Raw genomic sequence first — 16,392 nt, forward strand, 5'->3', positions numbered from 1 at the left:
AGTCGATGTTTGCATTGGGTATATGTTTGTATAATAGGGTTTTATTCACATTGTAAACGCTTAAACAAAAACATTAAACATTTTAAATCAAAGTCGTATGTATAAGATAAGGTTGATGCATAAGGGGCTACGTTGCGTTTATGTAATAAATTATTAAGCATTATTCGGTAGATGTACAAATTAATTAAGAGCTGTTTTCAGGGTTGGTATTACTAGGCATCTCTTATGTCTAATGATTAGAGTCTAGAGTATTTACAAGTTCCGCGTGCTGCCTTTGAATCAAATGATTGAGCAAAATTATAGTTCATCATCAGTGCTCGTCGCCATGATCAGATTATGTCGTGATTGGCCAGATTGCTGGATCGCCTGGTTTTCCATTAGCACCTGTATTATGGATTTTGTGATGTGGTAAACGTTTGTTAGGTTTCCACTTAAGTGTAGACTATAATTAATATTGCATTTTGTTTGTGTTTGCGTAGAGTGCCTCCTGTCCCACATGTCCAGAAAACCATGCCATGCCAGCGTCCGGTCTAGCGACTTAATTCCGCTTGGACGAGTTGATTAAATATTTACAACAGTGCGTCAACAAATGCTTCTCGCCGGACGAGGATGAGGAGTTGTTATTGTTGTGGTGATGATGGTGCTGAGGTCCGCCCAATTCACGCGTGTATATGTCCAGACCGTACTGACCCTCCTCGGGGAAACTGCGGGGATGGTAGTAGAAGAGGGGAAACATGGCGGGTTGATTGGAATGAGGAGCTATTAAATTTTCCATTTCCCTGTGCACTCACTTAATGATGAACGTGACAATGTCGTCCAGAGTGCTGTGAGTCACATACTTGGCCAGCTTCTTCTCCTCGATGCCATTCTTATGCAGCGTGGCCATAAAATCTGTCAGCGGACGCGACATGCGAAATTGCAGGTCCAGGCTGCGTCCGGCGAAGATAAGAGGATCCTGCAAGCAAACAAGGCACTCGAATCAAATCACCCGGCGCAATAACCAATCAAAACCCACCTGATGCGTGATGGGTATGAGTCCAAATAGGCGGGTGGCCTTCGTCGGACCCCACTCGCCACTGGCGCAATCCGGCAGTGGCACCATCACCGTCTGCAGCTCCTCGCAGCAAATCTGAAAGTAATGGAGCAGGAGTTGATAACTAATCGGAAGTGTGTACTATACATTTATTTTTAGGTGATTCCATTCCAATTTTATAGTTTAAAGATAACTTAAAGATCCTGCTGGAAAAGTTACTAGTACGCACCTTAAACTTGCACACCGACTTGAACTTCATGGGTTCGCCGGTTAGGTACTCTTGCGGCGTGACCGCATTTGCAAAGATGTCCAGCAGGAAGGCGCCGGAGCATGGAGCATGCACCCGGAAGGCAACGATGTTTCCAATCACCGACTGCATCACGAATCGCTTCAGAGAGACGCCATCATACGAAAGCTCCTCGTCGCTATCATAGAACTTCAGATTGTAGTGGAAGATCAGGCAGCTTTGCATGTCCGTGGGCATGGCGATGCGCACGGTGGCTGCTCCTGTGTCATCAGTGAACACCACAGCACCATAGCCTTCGTCCGCAAAATGTAGACCGTATCGGAAGAATAGCGAACGGACGAAGGGCAGGTTCTCGAACTCGCGCAGGGTGATGGGACGCTTCAGCAGCTGCCATTCCTCCTGCAGCGGATAGAACTCGTAGATGAACTCCCGAGGATCCGTGAGAAAGTAGTGATCGTCGTATTCGTAACTGCAGAAAAATTAAAATTTAATATTCGATTGAAGCACAAAATTATATAGTTTATCTACCGCAGACTGTCGTTTTTGCCGCGACCCTGTTTGGGCGCCTCCTTGGCGTTGACCAGGTGACGTGCACCCCAGTTGCACTGAACGAAGCGCCAGGCGCCGGCCACGTAGACCGCATTCCACGAGTTGCGGAATCGAGAGTCCTGGAACTTGACACCGGGCTGGTAGCCGGCGCTCTTCGAATATCCCTTGATGACGACGCAGTGGAGACCAGCGTAGCTGCACAGTCGCTTGAACAGTACGTGGTAGCTCTCCGTGCCGTACTTGATGCCACGCAGCAGACCCATGGGCGTGTCACCACGCAAATCGTCATCGAAGTGCATGGCGTTGAGGTTCTTCACCGTGATCCAGCGGAAAATCGTGCGGGCCTTTTCAATATCCGTGGTGCAGCGTCCAACCAGCTGGCGTACCAGGTCTGTGAAAGTCTTTTGGTCCTCCTGGGCCACCGAGATGGCGATGCGATCGACGTCCTCGAACTCAATGGGATCGGTGTAGATCTGGAATTTGCTGACCGCCGGGGGAGCTGGAATTGGAGCATTCAGCGGGTACTCGACGGGCACGGCGCCCTCGCTGAACTCATCGTCCAGGAAGATGCTCTCGCTTTGCATGTACTCCGATCGGCGGGCGCTGATCAGCTCCAGCATCTCGCTGGACTGGCGATCCACCAGGGCGGCGGTCTCGTACCGCTCGTGCTCGAGCATCTTGCGGGTGATGCTCTCCTTCTTCTTGCTGCGTCGCAGGGTCATGTTCTTCTCGAGGTCCTCCTTCTGCTGCTCGTGGCGCATCGTCAGGATGTTGGCCTCGTCCCGGCTGCGACGTGAGGTGGCCAGCTCCTTCTCAAACTTGTGGGTCAGACGCTGCAACTCCCGCTCCCACTCATCTTGGAACTCGTCCTGGATCTTGCGATCCTCCTCGGCGCGCTTGCTGGCGAACTTTCGGTATAGGTCGTCCTCCTCCTTGCGATGCTTCATCTCGAGATGAGCCTGCTCCTCGCGAGCCTGTTATATCGTAGAAAACACGGAGAGTTAAAAGATGTTTTCCAGAGAAAGCTGCAGTTTCGTTGATTGCATTGCTAGCGATTCGTTGTTTTTGCAATGCTTGGCTTGTTAACTTGGCTAATTATAATGCCACGCCTGAGCTGCCACAGGCCCGGCTCAATGTCCGACATTAGGCCCCCAACTCCGACTGCAGTTGCATCTTTTGCGGCCCAGCCACCTCCCCATTTACCCTTCCACCCACTACTCGATGCACTACGCATTGCGTGCATCTATTGATAATTGCAGCTCTTTGCATCGATAATTGCATAGAGGTTCGACCAACTCGCAGTTTACCCAAGCATCAAGTCGCTGATACATCTTAGCTGGGTTCCTTGACCAGTGCAAAAAATAGGTCATGGTGTCTAGCATTTCCGGGATATTTCACAAATAGATTTACTTGAGAAAAAACTTCACAGCTCCTTTAACAAATGTTCATAAAAGTTTCAAGCGAAGTTGCAAATCTTAAATGATTTTTATGAGCTGATAATTTAAAACATTTTAATGATTTACTACCGTAACTAAGGCTCTCTAATTAGCAGCTTACGGTTTTGCTGCTATTTTCTTAGCCAGTCCTACTACTTTTGTTTTAGATAATTGCACTAATAGAAGGTTTGGTCTACCCACTAATGATCTACTATCATCTGAGTCATATATGTATGTACATTCCATTCCCAATGCTACCACTTTTAATCACCGATCTGCAAGCTGCACTCGTATTAATTTTCCCTTGCTTTTGACCAAATCTTTTTGTTGTTTTCAGAGTTATGACTTCCGCATGGGAATATGTATCACTCGCAGAGCATTTAGCGCCATGCAAGCCAACAACAGTGTGTAATTAAATACGAAATTTCAATGTCAAGTTCAAACAATAACTATAAAACAAAGACTCAAATAAAAGTAATAATAAAGTAAAACAAAAAAATAATTGAAACACCTGAGACTAAACGGTTCAAAGGCCCGGTGACAATGGTCAAATGCGATGTAGCCGGAATTGCGTGAGCGGCTTTGAGCGGATTTTAAATATGGCCATAAAATAATGCCGGGGCGCAGAAAAGCCAACAGTTATGCGACGCCCACGGTGACAATGGCGAAAAAAGAGCGAAATATAAACAGACAAGAAATCAAATCAGAGCCAAACGAAAACGAAAGTCCAAAATTGTGGAAATTAATTATTGCGCAAGCGCGGTCACCGACCAAAAATCCCATAAATATATATGTATATATATGAAAAGAAATAGCAAAGTAGCCAAAACAAAAAGCCAAAACAGTGGCATAAATTGTAAATTGGCAAAAAGCTATCTTTCAGCTATGAGGAAGTGTCTGCGTTTGCGGCTGCGTGAGAGTTTTTATATGGAATTGCGGCGCCAAATTACACGGCGATTACATGGCGTTTAAAAACGCGTGCATTGCATAAGGGCGGCCAAAGAGGAGCGGTGCCAGCAGTACCACCGATACCACCACCACCAGAGATCGGGAGAGCTATAGCTTCAGCTCCGCTCCACACTCCCCACTAATCAAACAAAAAGCTGCTGCCGCTACTTTCACTGTGCTGCGCATAATTTAGATTTAGCAAACGGCAGCAAAGCAGCGGAGCAGCCGGAAAAACAAGTGACGCCGCCGGCAATTGTGACGCTGGTGGTTCCATTGTCTTGGCCGCGTCTGTGCCACTGCACTGGCCATGACACAGACGCGTTCAATGCAGCAGTACCAAAGTGAAAAACTAACATTTGATTTAATAGGTACATAGTGAACTGATTGATATGAAATTTGGGATGAGCTTGCATAGATTGACTTCGTCTATAGGTCGATGGCTTATAAAAGATACTTACAAAAGTTACCAAAGTACTTTTGAACTCATAGTGATTGATATGAAATTTGGGATGTAGATGGTATAAGCAAAAACAAAGAAGACTTGATCTATAGTAGCAATATGAAAATAGGTATCTTTGTGATAATGGAAAAAAACGATGAATAAGCATCGTAAAACTGACTGATAATGTGTTCTTTTCCGTACATCAGTAATTAACTAAACTGCTTCCAAATAAAGTGCTTAAGAAATGACATATTTAGCTATAATATTTTAATAGCAGCTGTGTTTTTGGTAGTCAAAACTGCCAATTTAGTGAGGGTGTGCGTTTTGGCTTTGTGTGCGAGCGAGTGTGAAACATGTACGTACATACAATTTTTAATGATCGCATGCAGGCAGTTTTTCAAATATCTTTCGTGTTCGCTGTCTTGCGGCGTCTGTTACTGCGGTGTGGGCCATCAGACACCTGTTCGAAATTTGTTAAATTGAGCGTTGCAATAAAAATAAAAATATTTGCTGTTGTCTCTGCCCGCGGTGGTGCTACTTGGCGGATTGGTGAGCCGGTGGAGCTGGGATGTGGTGCTGGTGTGCTGGTCAGTCGCGTGTGGCATTCTCGAAAGTGAAAGAAAAATCCGTTTTCGGCATTTGCAATGGCAAAGAAAAGCAAAACGTGTGCGATTTGAATTTCGTTTTTACGTAAAATGCGATTATAATGCTTTCACCCGAGCATCAGGCGGTTAGGAGATTACCATTCCAGTCGCGGCAAGTGCCAAGTCATGGATAAAGATGCGAGCACCGATAAACGCCAGCAGCTTTTGGAGCCAACCAGTCGGGCTTATAATTTATAATCTGGCCGAGAGATCATCCCATCACATGGCGCGCCACCACTAACTAGATCAATTTGGGTATCACATTTATGCGTCTTCAATTTTCAACTTTGCAAGCCAATTTCGAATTTTTGAACCGTTTGAAAAAAATAAGTATACCAAAAGACTAAAGCACTACAGGTTTTATAGCAGATGTTCAATAAGTCATTTAAAAGGCTAAGTAAAGTAAAGATATCTTTCTATACTGCCTTGACATCATTTTAGATACATATATCTTTCTATCTATAAGTTGCAAGTAAACTATTCCTATTTATCTCTGATTTGGAGGGAAGTTTTGTGTAATAGTAGTACCGGCCGAACTGTATCTTCAGACTCGGCCACTTGAGCAATCCCACAGCAAGCATTACACACAGCCAAGTGTAAATAGCACACTAGCCTACAAAACCACGGCGGGCAGTGCATTAATTAAGCCCGGGAACATTGCACAACCGCTGAAGCTTGGAGAGAATGGGAGATACACACTTGACCAGCTGGCCCCGCTAGCCACTTAAAATTTCATTAGATGTTCTGCACTAAATGTGCTCTTAATTTGCGGCCACTTGGCTCCGCATCTTGGGAGTCGAATGGATAACTTCTTACGGTTATTGCAATTTAAGAACAGAAGGATATTGCTTACCAGGTAAAAATCAATCGGCTTCTCCCGCGCCTTGTTGTAAGCCTTTTGTATCTCCGTTTGTTTGAGTGCGTGCGCGATGTGGAGGGCACTGGCGTCGAATCTGCCGTACTTGTAGTCGGAGTCATTCTGCGACGGAGAACTGATCTCCCGGCCGTAGCCATTCGGCGTGGATTGCCGCGAGCCACCCAGTGGGCCACCTGCACAAACACCAAGTTAGCCAAGTTGGGAGCACATGACAGCCCCATACTCACCATCCACCTCGCTTCGCGTGCCCCGGATCTGCTCGTTCACGAACTTGTTGGTGCGCGGCGCATTCAGGGCCTGGCGAATGCCCACAGAGGTCTGGTCGAGATGGCCGGGTCCGCTCTTTGGTACATGTGAACTGCAATAGACCTAGAGCGAAGGTGTTTCCAAAGATTTTAAATTGTTGCATATATTATTCAAAAAGATATACAAGATAGGCTTGTTACTAAAGTGCATTCATTGAAAAAGGTTTAAAGTTTTAAAACTCATTACTCATTCCATTAAAAATCTGTAAAGAAAGGAATGCTCTTTCTGAAGCTTGTCTTCTAATTGAAGTCATGAGATTTCTTAATGGGCACCGATAATTATCTTCAATTAAAGTTTCCTTAAACAAAACGGAATTTTCAGCTGAATCACTTTTGGAATGCATATATCTAGCGTCCAAATCGAAACACACCATTAGCCTTATTGGGTTTCGCTTCGAGTGCGTGAGCAGACCCCAAAAGTCAGTCGCTTGCAAATGCAATTTTAACCACTTCACCTACACACAGCAGGTGGCAATAGAATATGCAATAACGAACACGGACCTAAATACAGTGCGTTTTGTGGCTTTAAGGCAGGTCAAGGAACTAAGTGCATAAATTATATATATAGGAAATGCGAGATATGTATGTATGAAAAATAATTTTGTCAGCACAATATTTGTAGTTAGTAATAGATTTTTATAAATATAATTTAAATAATTACATTACTTATATAAGCTATATAATTCACACGACTCACTGGCTGACCGCATAGCTGCGAAACGTACTGTACATGAATATATGTACATACTACATAAGTGAGTCTATAGGTATATATTTCATATGTATGACAGACCGCAGTGACACACATTTGCGCCTCGGCAAGGTGCAATAACGAAGTTATTTATTATTATGCATAGGCACAGAAACACAAAAAGTGTCGTTCGAATTGCATTTTTGCATCTTGCAGCTGTGCAAATATTTAGACTGACGCGTTTGTCGCTTAAGTCTTTCGTTTTTGTCGGTCCGTAGCCGTCCGTCTCGTGGCAATGCTTGTGGCGGCACTTACCTCTTTGTCATCCTGCTTGTGCTGATTATTGAAATACGTCTTGAGCGTCAGCTTTGTGCCGCAGTGTACGCATTTGAAGCAACCGGAATGGAAGAATGTGAAATCCTTGAGCGGCCCCACACGATCCACCTGATAGACGGTCTCGCTGCAGCGCAGGCAAGTCGACTCGTAGAAATTTGGCCGATACATAATGTTTGCCGTCTATGTATTCCTCCTGGATCTTTTCTTTTTCTGTGGCAGCTTCCGACTGGTTTTCGGCGGACCTGTACCTGTTGAGTTTGTCACTTTTCTTTTCGTCTTTCAATTTCACTTGGCGCGGAATTTACGAGTATATTCTGCTAGTTTTTCGAGTTTGCAGTTGCTGGTTCTGGGGGCGACATCATCCGCTCATCCGCTCATCCTCGTCATCCGTCCGCAGCTGGCAGAAGCTGTCCGAAACGAAAATGACCGAAAACGATGATTACTGGCTGAGTGGGAGATAGAAATTTCCTATTTGGGCTGCGATAAGATTTTTCGACCACCACCATATACCATATCAGGTTAAAAAAAAAAAAAATTTGGATTCTGCGCAGGCGTTTGTCATGATGCGAGCCAAAACTTTCATTTATTTTGGCTATGGGCAGATTATTAATGAATTTTAATTAACTGGACACGGTGGACAAGAGTTTTGGCGTTGCTCAGCGGCAAAGGGTTAAATCCGTTTCGCCTTGCCATTGACCTCGCTTGGGAATTCGAGCTTGAGATTGCCCCAAACGTGCCACAATTGAACTTGAGTTGCTGCATTCGCCGTACAACTGGCTCGTGCAACTTGCAACTGCCGCCTGGCAGCGGCACAAAAGTTGCATTTTCCATTTGATTAATTGACGCGATTGTTACTGGCAGGTTTCCTTTCGGTTTTTGTCTAGCTACAACAATTAAATTGAAGTGGAAAAGCAGACTGTGTGAATGTAAGTGTGTGCGAGCAAGTGCATGTTACTTTAATTGAAATCATTGTTGTTGCTCTGACCAAAATTAAAACAAATGCGGCTCAGTTGCGCAGACAAAGCCAAAAGCCGCAGTCGAACTCAAAGTCATCGTTTTGCTTTCTTTTCAAGTTTAATGAACGTTGAGTCCGGGCGCTGAATGGTGGGTGGTTGGGGATCGGTTGGGGGACGAGGGGTGGCAAGGCCTTATGATTAGCGCCAGTTGCGGCATCGAAGGTTGCTGATCTGTGGATTGCATGCCCCATCGCAGCTGCAGCACTAATGGAAAATGGTAAGAAATTGAAATGGAAAAGGGGAAAACGCCAATGCAAATGCGGCGAAGGCCGCCAAGAGATTTTGTAACACCAAATTATTTTGATTGGCTGTGAATTAAAATTCATTCCGCTTTTGAGGTCTGACTTTGATCGACCACAGCGAATGTGAGGCAACAAATTGATGTGTGAATCAAGATGAGCGGGAGATTGTGCCCTTAAAGACCATAAGCTCCATCGATGACTAACCTGTCCACAATCTCGTCTAGCTCTTTGGCCACAGCCCCCGCATCGATTCGAATATCAATCAACAACGCCCACATCGAGAGCGACAAAAATGGCAGTTTGATCTCTTGATGCGATCATAATCGGTGTGATTGAATGGTCCAATTACGCTTAGCGGCTGACATAATTAGCGTGTAATGATAATTGTAATGGACATGAATACACGGATAGCCGCGAAGACCCTGCAAATTGGATGGGGCGGCTTTGACAAAACGCCTCGTGCGACTTACATCACCTATCACAATATCGTTCCAACATCCCATCATGCCACCATGGCCACTTGGGTGTGACTAAGAAGCTATGGACTGCAGGTAACCCGAGATGCCGCATAGAATTTCGCACACATGCCTGTGCTCCGTGCCAGCTTTGGGTTTCTTTTCCACCTCAATGCGGACGAAATGCCATGCGAGTGGATTATAAACATACAAAAATAAAATGACAAACGCGAGAAGCAGTCACAAAAACGAAAGTTGCTCTGCACGGGCAATTGTTTGCAATCGAGACATTTAAATAAATTGATAAGCAGTCGGAAGCATTTGCATCGGGCGAACAAGTTCGTTGCCTAAGTCTTTCGTTTCGATGTGGTATCTCTGTTGTTGTTGTTGTTTCTCCTATCGCTGGCTGTTGTTGCTTAACGAAACGCTAACAATGACAATTAAATAAATACCAATAATAACAGTAAACTGCTGCAGCAACAACACAACTATAATGAACTTGAATTGGCATAATTGCCACCGCTAATCACATTAAAGCCAGATACAAAGATTTGATAAATGCAAAGAAACAACAGCCAAGCTGCAAACACGACAAAAAGCAACTGGTTATTCCGCCTGGAAGTGAAACAATCATAGGAATTAAAATAAGATGCTAATGATTGCGTCACTTTGGTTCACTGCAGAGTAGCGATATGGGGGGAGAAATATAAACTTAAAATGTGACAATGGCACTAATGTGAAAAACTAACAAGACAAACAGATCAATGGTTTCCCTTTTTTGATTATAATAATATTAATATTCATTTCAATATTATGAACTTAAATAGTTGTTAAATTATAGAATTCAAACTGTTCTTCCATTTCGCTGTACATTTACGCGAATTATTTGAAGTATACAAAAGTACTTGTCAAAAACATTTGACTGTTCTTGAAAAACGTGAGAATTGCTTGGTCAAATTTGAGAAAATCAAGGTACTTGCTTTGCTGTGCCAATTTCAAAGTCGCTAATTGAATGGAACAATGAATTGCTTTTAGAAATCGCCCATTTCGCTGGCAATAAATTAGAAGCACAAACACCGAAAATAATTTATGAGCGAGCCACAATAATTGGAAGCCCCATAACGAAGCCCGTGTGGTTAAAAGGGATGGAGGGCGGGTGCAACCAGCGCCCATGACAGGTGGTGTCGCCTCACCCACCCACCCCGCCTATTTGCGTTTGTGTTGGTTCATGTGTGTGTTTATGCCGTGACGCAGGCGCAGCTTCGACTTCAAACGTCCGCCTGCAATCTTTCACTTTTTTTCGTGTCTGCAGCCGCGGCGTCGGTTGTTCCAGTTTTTCCGTAGATTATTTCCCCAGCATCGCTATTATTTTTGTTATTTTCGACTAGATTATACACACGCGATGCATGGAGTGCTTATTCTAGGCCCTTTTTGACACACTTCTTTGCCGTTTATGTGTATTTCTATTACTTTTACGCATATATGCTAAACAACTTTCTTCTTCTGGTTGCAAAGGGGCGCGCTTTGTGCAAAAGTATTTATCATAAATTTTACACACACGCAGGCGCACACCAACACACACACACACACAGAGCGATAGCCCCAACGAGATCCAAGCACACACATTGCATACACACAAACACACAGGCGTAGAAAAAGGGGAGAGCAGATTGTTCAGTTTGCAAGGTCCGTGAATCCGGAATTCCAATTCTGCGCTTTATCACATTTTCGGCATTTTTTGTTGTGCCTCCAAAAGTCTCTTCTACGAACAGCAGGTTTCGAATATTGGGAATGTAACAAAATTTCATTACCAAACACACACACACAGGCAGCACAGCACGACGACACACACGGACGCGTTCACTCACACTAGCACAGGTTTCGAGCCGCTTTTCTTTTCGTTCCGTTTCTTTTCCGTTCGGTTCGAGCGCGATCACGATCGATTTGAGACTAGTCGCTTTGCTATTCGCGGAATGGAATCCGCTCTGAGTCGAGCTTTGTTGGGGGGAAAGCTTTCGCATAGCTCCAAAAAGCTCACTGCGCGTGCACACCACTACTATCGATACCCAAGCATGGATCAGCTTTAGTGTGCCAGCAATCGTTGAAAATATTTTACACTGATCCCCGTTGGAAAATCTATCATTTCATTTGTATTTTAGCTGTCATTTTAGCTTAGCTTTATATGAGTTTTTATTTATAAATTGATATATAATTATATAGAAAGTTTTTCCACTTGTTTGTTAGTTCGTAAACTGTTGCGATAGATCGATAGTTGCTCAACGTTAGAACTTAAGCATCGTGGTATTTCCAGGCTGTGCACCTGCGGTCTCACTGGCTGCAACAATTATCGAAAAAACGATAGGTTGAAATTAATAACAAAAGAGTGCAAAAGGGAAAACGCAGAAAGTTATGGGGAACCAATTGGCAATACAGATGAATAGCGATGAAGACGACGATTTTGACTCTTCGGACAACGAGCTGGACTTCAACGTGATCAACTTTACGGTGAACGCCATGGACATGGAGCTGCGCACCGATTATTGCAACAACGACATGCCAGTTATAAGAGGAAAGCCCGATCTAGTTAAATTTCAGGTAATGACGAAATACCCCGTCCCCAGATAACAATTAAAGGTAATTCGTTGCCCACGCAATCTTCCAGAAAACTGATATGTACAAGGAGATCCGGGCGTCGTGTGGATTAGTGAGCAATCCAGAAAATCGCTGGAACCTGGTGCACGCCCTTCAGAAGCGTGAGAATGGGTTGGCATCGCCGCACAGCGCCTCGTTTTCCAAGAACCAGCAGCGCTACATATCCAATCTTTACATACCAAACAAGAAGGCCACGCGCCTGATGTCGCTGGAATCGAAAATCTTTGTGACCAAGTTTAATCGTTCGGGCAGCAAGTTGCTGACCGCTTGTCAAGGTCAGCATTCATGATTAACGCTTCCGAGTGGCATTGTAACACGATTTTGACCCCTTCCAGATGGCTTTGTGCGCATCTACGATGGCGCCAAGGGCACTTACCACCTGCTGAATCGCATCCGAGCCCGCGATGTTGAGTGGAGCATCATCGATGCGGATTTTAGTCCGAATGGCGAGCACTTTGCCTACAGCACCTGGTCCCGCTCATGTAGGTACTCCGCCCGATCTGTTTATCCACACTAAGTTGTTTCCCCTTCAGTGTTCATCATGCCCGTGAATGGGGGGGAAGACGACTGCCAGTGGATCGATGTCGATGAACTGCCAAGCCATCGGTTGGCCATCTTCTCGCTGCGCTACTCGCCAACTGGCGACAAAATCATCGGGGGCAGCAACAATTCCACGGTCATCGTGACCGACATTAGCACAAGAACCACACAGATATTGCGCACCCACCGCATGCCCGGCAACGATGTTAACTCGGTGTGCTACCTACACGATAAGGATCCAAATGTGATAATCGCCGGCTGCGACGACGGCCTGCTAAAGGTCTACGACCTGCGCACCACCTTCCGTTCACGGGACCTGTCCAAGTCTGTGGCATCTTTTATCGGCCACTACGATGGCATCACCTACATCGATTCGCGCAACGACGGCTACCACGTGCTGTCCAACTCCAAAGACCAAAGCATAAAGATCTGGGACATAAGGCAGCCGAGCAATCTGCGTAATCGCAGCCGTGCCAGACATTTCGACCTCGCCATGTGGGACTACCGATGGAACCGCGTTCCACGGGAGTGTAAGCTCGTGCCCGTTTTATTCTTGGAAAATTCTTAACGTCCACCTATCTCGCCGGCAGTTTACAATCCGCATAAGCCACTGGACGGAGACTCCAGCATAATGACCTACCGCGGTCACCGAGTTACCAAAACCCTGTTGCGGGCGAAGTTCTCACCCCTGGAGCAGACAGGCCAACGCTACATTTACACAGGCTGTGCCACAGGACGTATTATAAGTGAGTTCACACCTTTAACTTGCAGCATTTCTCTGATTTTCTTTCCCAAGGCTATCTAAAATACATTTTCTAGCCAGTAAGTTAGCTAAGTATTTTTAGAAATTCTCTATCCATCAAAAATTTGGTTGTGAAACCAAAGGCCATTTCTGTGTTTCCACAGATAAACATATTATGTTATCAAAATAATCCCACTTTCTTGCAGTTTACGATGTACTTACTGGTAAGATTAAAGAGGCTATTGAAGGACATAGGACTGTGATAAGAGATCTGGACTGGCATCCGGAACGCTCAGAAATCGTGTCTGGCTCGGTAAGCATCTAAATATCAGTAATATTCCTTTGAATAATAATGCACATTCAACTCCCTACGCAGTGGGACACCCATGTTCACCTGAACAACTTCAGCCGCAGCTACGCCAATCGTCCGGTAAAGCGATCACATAGCTCGGATCATGACAAGAGACCCCTGAGACGATCACGCCGTTTGGCGAATCGCAATGTAACACCGGACTAGTTGTAAGCTTTACTTATAAGCTCGTAAGGTCCCCTTTGATATTACATTTCGTTACATTCATTCATAGTGGCTTGCCTAAGCGACGCCTGAGAATATTCACCACAGTCGGGCCGGTCGGATATTGGTTCTATTAATAAGACTGAAGAATATGTCACTCACTTGAAATGTATAGTTCAGTTTAATTAGTTAACGTGTTATACAAAACAGTACATTAAAATGTAAACCATGAAGCTTACCAACTACCTATCTAAGTTGTTTATGTACAAAACAATCATAATAAGAATCACGTTGAAATATACTTCGTTTGCTCGATCTAAATTCCTTCAAAGGCGACTCTCTTCTTGACCGCTCGTATGCTAGTTCTTTGCACCCTTACCGGATACTTGATATGCTGTTCGCTTTTAAAATACTCAACAGCTTTGTTTTTCCAAAGGTTGCGTATGCGCGTTTCATCGTAAGGACAATCCACCACATTCAGCTCGACGTTTTCGCTGATTCCGTAGCCCACGATCTCGCCCAGCGACGACATGTGAAATGCACTCATGTCGAACAATTGGAATTGGTCTGCACAGAATTTAGAGATATTAAAATGATTGAATGATTTGAGTTTTTCTTGGATCTCTTCCAGGGATAAGAGGTCCTTAGGCAGGTCTTCATCGGCTGACTGAACGCTTTTATCGCCGGAATTATTCTTGTCAGCACTTACGTCGTTCCTATCCTCGGCTCCTGTGTCCTTTCGATTATCGACAGCCGCCTCCACGGCGAGCGCAAATGAGGTGATCTCCAGTTTAGCCGAGGGCTCAGCAGACGATTTTAACTTGGATTTCTTCTTCGATTTCTTTTCAGTAGCTTCCGAGGCGGTAGGTGTTTCTTCTGAATCTTTCTCGTCATTGTCCCTACTCTTCTTCTCTTCCTTGGATTTTTTTTTCTTCTTAGGGGGAGCGTCGTCTGTTAAATCTATAGTAATTGCTTCCTGAGTTTGGGTGGTTTCTTCACTGTCCTTAGATTTACTTCTCTTTTTACTACCATTTTCATTCGAAACATGGGATTCATTATTCCTGTGTGAGTCATCATCATCGATTACAATTACTTCGTCGGATTTCTTGGACTTTTTCTTTTTTTTCGCAGCTGGTTCTTCTATCGAATCTTCTGCAATCTCATTATTTTTATCTGACTTCCTTTTCTTTTTTTGTTCACTGTCTTCGGTTTGTATCGACACTTCTGCTGATTCCTCCTTTTTTTTGGACTTTTTCTTTTTGGAGGAAGTGTTTTCACTTTCCACAGTGACTTCCACCGACTCAACGCAGTTGTGGTCCGACTTCTCGGCTTCATCGAGGGACGATCGCTTAGATTTCTTCTTTTTCTTAATTTTTGGAGCGTCCTGCTCGATTTCTTTCACAGCAGATGGTTGCTCATCAGTCCTTTCATCGCTATCAACTAATTTTTCCTTAACAAAGTTGTTCTCAATTTCATCCAGAGACGATCGCTTCGATTTCTTCTTTTTCTTGAGCTTGGGAGCGTCCTGCTCGATTTCTTCAACAGCAGTTGGTTGCTCGTCAGTCCTTTCATCGCTATTAACTAATTTTTCTTCATCAATGGAGGATCGCTTTGATTTCTTCTTTTTCTTAGGCTTGGAAGCAACCTGCTCTAGTTCTTCCTCTGCAGTTGGTGCCTCCTCTGCCCTCTCCTTGTCCTTCTTTTTTTTCTTTTTCTTGGAAGGCACTTCATCATTATCTGCTGAAGTCTGTTCAAGCTTTTCAGCATGGCCATTGGTCTGTGCCTCATTGTTGTCTTCAACTTGGGAACCTTTCTTAAGTCTGTTTTTCATGGCCTCCATTTTCTGCTTGAAATAATCAGTGGTCGACAGGCCCGTGACAATTGTCTGCACGCCAGCGAAGTTGGGGTTTGGCTCCTCGGGTTGGACAGCCAGCACGGGTTCTGGATATTTCTCGACGTCCTCAGTTGCCTTCTTGCCAAATATATTGGCTAGATCCTTTTCGCTGTACAGGGCCAAGTCCTTGCCGCGCGTGAACTTCTTGTAGTGGACGCGTGCCCTGCTCTGCTTCGACCGCTCCTCCAGCGACATTCCACTGGTATTCTCCTTGAGTTTCTTCTTAGACGGCTCCTCCGGTTCAATGGCTTTGAAGCCAAAGCCCATAGGTCTGGCCTCCTCTTCGGACTCAGGCTCTTTGTCATTGCCGCCACTATCATCTCCATTCAGCGACTTTAGCAGCCCATTGAAGCCATCCTCGTGAACTGTCCACTGATCATCGCGCTGCTCGAAACCCAATCCTTCTGCGTCGTTCTTGAAGCGAATGCGCACAAAATCCTTTTCGCCACTCAGATTGGCGCCCAGGCCACTGCCCTTCGTCCAGCCCATTTTCTCCAGCATTTTGGTACCGAAGCGGTTTTCATCTGGGAAAATTTAAGAATTTACGATGTACCAGTCACATTTAAAGTTTGACGCTCACCTTCATAGAGAGCCTTGCCGCGCGGACACAAGTTGTACCTTTTGCGCCGACGTGGTTCAGCCAGCATAGCCATTTTAGTCTATAATTATTTGTAAACTACTTCGTTTTAAATGTAAAATGGTGATAACTAACAAAGATACAATTCGTAAATTGCGAACAACCAACACGTGCTATCAAATATCGATAGCAAGTCCAAACAATATATATCGATAGCGATTGCAAAAACAGCTGCTCAGCTGGCTTAGGGAT

The 16,392-nt window shown here is 44.8% G+C and overlaps 3 protein-coding genes across 5 annotated transcripts; 1 reads left to right on the plus strand and 2 right to left on the minus strand.

The window, feature by feature from the left end:
* Positions 1-21: 21 nt before the first annotated feature.
* LOC6735409 (hillarin) lies at positions 22-11,237 on the minus strand. Its single transcript, XM_039291418.2, has 9 exons — positions 11,033-11,237; positions 7,488-7,915; positions 6,404-6,545; positions 6,153-6,349; positions 1,809-2,803; positions 1,263-1,749; positions 1,016-1,129; positions 792-955; positions 22-704 (listed from the first exon to the last, which is right to left on the minus strand). The coding sequence occupies exons 2-9, from the start codon at positions 7,674-7,676 to the stop codon at positions 539-541; spliced, it is 2,454 nt and encodes an 817-aa protein (XP_039147352.1). The 5' UTR covers positions 7,677-7,915; positions 11,033-11,237; the 3' UTR covers positions 22-538.
* A 210-nt stretch (positions 11,238-11,447) lies between these two features.
* Positions 11,448-13,907, plus strand: LOC6735410 (DDB1- and CUL4-associated factor 11). 2 transcript variants are annotated; one of them, XM_016168563.3, is made up of 8 exons: positions 11,448-11,816; positions 11,884-12,148; positions 12,209-12,355; positions 12,407-12,943; positions 13,004-13,159; positions 13,362-13,468; positions 13,532-13,674; positions 13,740-13,907. In XM_016168563.3, exons 1-7 carry the CDS (start codon positions 11,631-11,633, stop codon positions 13,670-13,672), a joined length of 1,539 nt encoding a protein of 512 aa, XP_016028725.1. In that variant the 5' UTR covers positions 11,448-11,630; the 3' UTR covers positions 13,673-13,674; positions 13,740-13,907. The 2 variants fall into 2 exon arrangements, with proteins under 2 accessions (XP_016028725.1, XP_002082352.1); XM_002082316.4 differs by having other exon boundaries at positions 13,532-13,907.
* Positions 13,832-16,362, minus strand: LOC6735411 (PIN2/TERF1-interacting telomerase inhibitor 1). Of its 2 annotated transcripts, XM_016181494.3 has the most exons (3): positions 16,144-16,362; positions 14,379-16,087; positions 14,058-14,236 (listed from the first exon to the last, which is right to left on the minus strand). In XM_016181494.3, the coding sequence occupies exons 1-3, from the start codon at positions 16,214-16,216 to the stop codon at positions 14,213-14,215; spliced, it is 1,806 nt and encodes a 601-aa protein (XP_016028726.1). In that variant the 5' UTR covers positions 16,217-16,362; the 3' UTR covers positions 14,058-14,212. The 2 variants fall into 2 exon arrangements, with proteins under 2 accessions (XP_002082353.2, XP_016028726.1); XM_002082317.3 differs by having other exon boundaries at positions 13,832-16,087.
* Between the last annotated feature and the right edge of the window lie 30 nt (positions 16,363-16,392).

Source organism: Drosophila simulans, chromosome 2R, assembly GCF_016746395.2.
Source record: "Drosophila simulans strain w501 chromosome 2R, Prin_Dsim_3.1, whole genome shotgun sequence".
Classification (NCBI taxonomy): domain Eukaryota; kingdom Metazoa; phylum Arthropoda; class Insecta; order Diptera; family Drosophilidae; genus Drosophila; species Drosophila simulans.